This window comes from Tupaia chinensis, unplaced genomic scaffold (assembly GCF_000334495.1).
Source record: "Tupaia chinensis unplaced genomic scaffold, TupChi_1.0 Scaffold000659_1, whole genome shotgun sequence".
NCBI classification, from domain to species: domain Eukaryota; kingdom Metazoa; phylum Chordata; class Mammalia; order Scandentia; family Tupaiidae; genus Tupaia; species Tupaia belangeri.
Window position 1 is genome coordinate 1,022,075 of NW_006160181.1, and position 4,547 is coordinate 1,026,621.

The following is a 4,547-nucleotide window of genomic DNA, read 5'->3' on the forward strand; positions in this document are numbered from 1 at the left end:
AAAGAGAGGGGGAGAGAGAGTATGGAAGTGGTGGGGAGGAGGCAGCTGGAGTGAGATGAAGTTTCGAGAACTTCTTGCCATTGTAATCCTTGACCCACCTTCCAGTTTGCTACCATCAGGTTTTATGTAAACCTGGGTCTTGATCCTCGGCCTCCTATGAAAGAGTCATGGTGAAGCCACCAGGATGTCTCGCCTTTGACGAAACTCAGAATAGTCAGAGGCCAGGTCTTCAAGGCCACTGTCCTGCCCCTGTGACTCTAGCCCTGGCTATGAGGATGAAAGAGATGAAGTTGGGGCTGTTTGAAAAATTGGGTGTTCCACATACTGGGTATGGCTGGGTTGCCACCTCAGGGTCCATTACTTCATGAGTGACCCCCAATCCTTCCTGCTCCTACTAATTCTCATTGTAAATTCTCATCTTCCACGTTCCTCTTATCCTTAGAATGAGTGAGCCCAGGTCTCATGTGTGGTCCTACCCTCCTTTGCTTCAGGGAATTTGTCCCAACACCCACAGAAACCTGTGATTTTTAAATCTAGTTCAACCTTGTTCTAGCTACTGAACCACTTTCCATGCTCCTGTTCCAGTTACTAGTTAGAGAAGAAAACAAAACAAAATAAAACATTGTCTTCCTTTTCTACAGAATTTTAAAGCAACTATGAGCAACACTCAAGCTGAGGAGTCCATAGTGGGCATGATTGACCTGTTTCACAAATACACGGGACGTGATGATGCGATCGACAAGCCAAGCCTGTTGAAGATGATGAAGGAGAATTTCCCCAACTTCCTCAGTGCCTGTGTGAGTTGGGGGCCTGCTGCTCAGTCTTGATGGGGTCCCAGTGTGGCTGAGGATCCATTTTTCTCTGTGACCTTGGACAAGTCACTCTAGTTCTCTGAATCTGGATTTTCTCATCTATACGAAGAGCTGATGTACAAGAATATTTATATATGAGCAAGAGTTGTTTGCATGGTTATTGGAGTTATAAAGAGTCATTAGATGTTATCATCAGGTGGTCACTAAAGTATGCAACTTAAAGCAGTAACAGGAATGACATCCTGGCAGATGTCATTCATGCTATCTCCATGTGGCTGAGCCTCATCTCTGGGCCTGTTTCTCGAAGGCTCTGCCTCAACATTTCTATTAATGGTATGGCACCAGAAATTGCATTGCCAATATTAACTATCAACCCTCTTTGACAAAGAGAGTAGCACACTGGAATGTAAACACTGTGGGGAACTTGGGTTTCAGAGTCTCGGTGACTAAGGACAGGGACCCCAGAATGATAAGTTTGGTTAGAACAAAGAATAAAGGAGAGGAAGATTGGAGATGAGGAAAACAGGTATTAGGATTTAGATAGTGTCCCTTGGGTAGTAGACCTAGGGTAGGCGGCACCCTTAAAGGCTGAGGACAGTGGGGCTGGGGCTGGAGATTCCCTCATCACCCAGCTCATTTATCACAGCTCCAGTGGGAAGTTCTTGCTTCCCTCCCTCAGGTCTATCACTGACTTTGTTCCTTGTGCCAACAAATCTCGCTAAAAAACCCCCCAAAAGTAAGACCACTATCCCCACCAGTCATACCTCCAGAGCCCAAGCGCTTGGCTCTCTGTCTTGGCCCCTCATGTTTTTTTCTAAGTCCTGGACTTGTTTGTGACTGAATTTTTGTATTTGTGTCTTTCTTTCCTCACAGGAGCATAAGGGCACAGATTACTTGGCCAATGTGTTTGAGAAAAAGGACAAAAATAAGGATAAGAAGATTGAGTTTTCTGAGTTTCTCTCCATGATGGGGGACATAGCCACAGACTACCATGAACAGAGCCACGGAGCACCTGCCTGCTCTGGGGAAAATCACTGAGCTCAGCCCATCCCTGCCCAGGAGCCTCTACAGGCCCCCAGAAACAATAAAGTGTCTCCTCCCAGATATTTGCCTATTTCCTTGTTCTCTTTGGTTTCTTATTTGGTCAAAATTTTCCATTCTGATTATGTGATGAAGAGTCTGTCCTCAGCTAGATTCACTCAGGAATGTGCTCTAGCGTCCTCCTATGGCTCCCAGCAGAGCTGAGGACCTTGTGTTCAGATCTGCCTCTGTTCTCTCCATGCTGCCCACAGTGAGGGCTCCGGGATTGAGATTGGTACAAGCCTCTGCCAAATCAAGGTGATGCTTTTCTTTGTCAAGGCATGGACCAGGGTTATTCTAATTCTGCACTGAGAAGGAATCAATGTCTCCTTCTGTTTCATACCCATTTTTTTCTTTTTGTTTTTTCACTAAAGAAATTAATCTAAATACTTTCAATAGCAAGTGCAGTTGTTATATACATACCTATGAATACATGTCTGACCTTGGGCATAAATCTTAGTGAGTAGAATGAACATATTATAAAGTAGCATTATCTGGGGTTATATAGCTTACTGTCGTCATTAAACAGGTATTTTTAAGTACATTTTTTAATTTCAAGAAAATGAACTTTAGTTTTAATAGATCAAATTAAAAAATATTAAGAGAAAATTGCTTAAGGTTAAAGCCAGGGAAAAGGTTAGAATTCAGTTCAAACAGTAGGTAGATAAAACTGTCAAAAGCTAAAGAGAAGACAAAAATCCTTAAACCTGGAAAACAAAGCATAGAAGAAAAACAGTAATGTTTTAGTCAAAAGTTGTAAAATTCTATTTCACTAGTTCAGTCTCATGTAATTAGTCTCTTCTGTTGAATTTGCAGTGTTACTGTGTTCCATCTTTCTGTTTAAATTCTGGAAGTTAACATTCAACTCTGGACTTGTTCTTACCATTAAGTTGGCCATTTTCTTGGTTATTTTTTGTACTCTTATTTCTGTGTATCTGTCTTTAGTTTTCCTGGTGTAGCACTCCCTTCAGCACTTCTTGGAGAGGTGGTCTGGTGTTGGTAAATTCTTTCAAGTTTTATTTATCTGACAATGTTTTTATCTTCTCTTTCCATATGAAGGTTAATTTTGCCGGGTATAGTATTCTTGGTTGAAATTGTTTTTCACTTAACACTGAATATATTTTCCTATTCTTTCCTTGTTTCTATTGTTTCTGATGAGAGGGCTGATGTTAGCCTGATGGGATATCCTTTGAAAGTAACTTGACATATCTCTCTTGCCAATTTTAGTATTTCATCTCTGTCTATGGTTTCAGCCAGTCTGGCTATGATGTGTCTTGGAGAGGATCTCCTTGGGTTGATTCTATGTGGGGTCCTTTGTATTTCTTGGGTGAGGATATTTGAATGCCTCTATCAGTTTGGAAAGTTTTCTTCCAGGATTTCATGAAATAGATTATTAATGCCCTTATTAGTTTCTTTACCTTCTGGGACACCAATTATCTGGATGTTTTGGTGTTTAATGGTATCTAGTATTTCTGATATATTATTCTCATTTTTTTGGTTATTTTCTCAGTCTTTTTGGTGAATTTTATTTAGGTCAGAGGTTTTGTCTTCTACATCTGAGATCTGATCTTCTGCATGATCTAATCTGCTTTTAATACTTTCAAGGGAGATTTTGACTTCCTATATTACAGCCTTTATCTCTAACAGTTCTGTCTGATTCTCTTTTATGGTGTGTATTTCTTCTTTCAAATCATGCAAGAACCTCCTCAACTCCTGGAACTCATTGTCTCTTTTCTCTTGCATTTTCTGAGTTTGTTGTCTCTTTTCTTTTGCATCTCTGTTAGTTTTGTCATTATGAATATTCTGAATTCTTTATTTGACATTTCCATGAGTTCCATTGTGCTGTCTGTGGATGATGGGGAGTTATTCTTTTCCCTTGGGCAAAAGATATTTTCTTGGTTTCTCATATTTCTTGTGCCTCGGTGGTGGTTTCTGGTCATCTGATGGATTATATGTTTCTTCCTACTTTCTTGGAGTTAAATCTGAGTGTTTAGAGGCATGCAGGAGGAGGTGATTTACAATATTACCATCTTTCAACATAAAGCAGATCTTGTTCTGTCCCTTTTGTGCTCACAGATGGAGACTGAACAACTGAGTGCAGGTCTCATCTCCAAATGGCTGAGCAAAGCAGAGGTCTCAAAAGACTCTCCTGTTGTAATAAAATGGGAGGATGGGCCTGCTTTGGTTCCGGGTCTTGAGTCTGATATCCTTCTCGGTCCTTAAACAGCTCATCCCTAACACATGCTAAGTCCTAATCTGGGACTTTCTAGTTTTCATCCCAGCCAAAGGGTAATGATTCAGGGGACTCTTAGGTCACTGGCTTATATCCTTGGTCACCTGAGCAGAAATAAAATAAAAAAAGAAATGAAGGAGAAAAAAAAAGAAAAATGTGTGGTATTTCAGGTAGATTAACGGAAATCATGGTCACCGTTATATCAAAGAATACCATACAATAACAAAATTAATACTATAAAATAGATAAGGTTTATACATTTAGTACTGAGAAAAGGGAGGCAGATACAAAAGAATATGTAGAGGTTTCTGTTTTATTTATTTATTTTTTTCATTTTAAACAAGAAGTTTATTTAAACAACAAGACACTTGACTAGGCTTCCTTTTTTTTTTTTTTTTTTGGAGAGGTTTTTGCTATAGGGC

The 4,547-nt window shown here is 40.0% G+C and overlaps 1 protein-coding gene across 2 annotated transcripts in view; it reads left to right on the forward strand.

Moving 5' to 3' along the window:
- Positions 1-1,909, forward strand: part of LOC102485242 (protein S100-A7) — a 3,856-nt gene extending 1,947 nt beyond the window's left edge. For both annotated transcript variants that reach the window (XM_006159863.3, XM_027776291.1), the window contains exons 2-3: positions 642-797; positions 1,686-1,909. In XM_006159863.3, coding sequence (XP_006159925.1) covers positions 657-797; positions 1,686-1,850 — 306 coding nt within the window. In that variant the 5' untranslated portion in view covers positions 642-656 and the 3' untranslated portion in view covers positions 1,851-1,909. The remainder of the gene's footprint in view (positions 1-641; positions 798-1,685) is intronic.
- Positions 1,910-4,547: the final 2,638 nt, after the last annotated feature.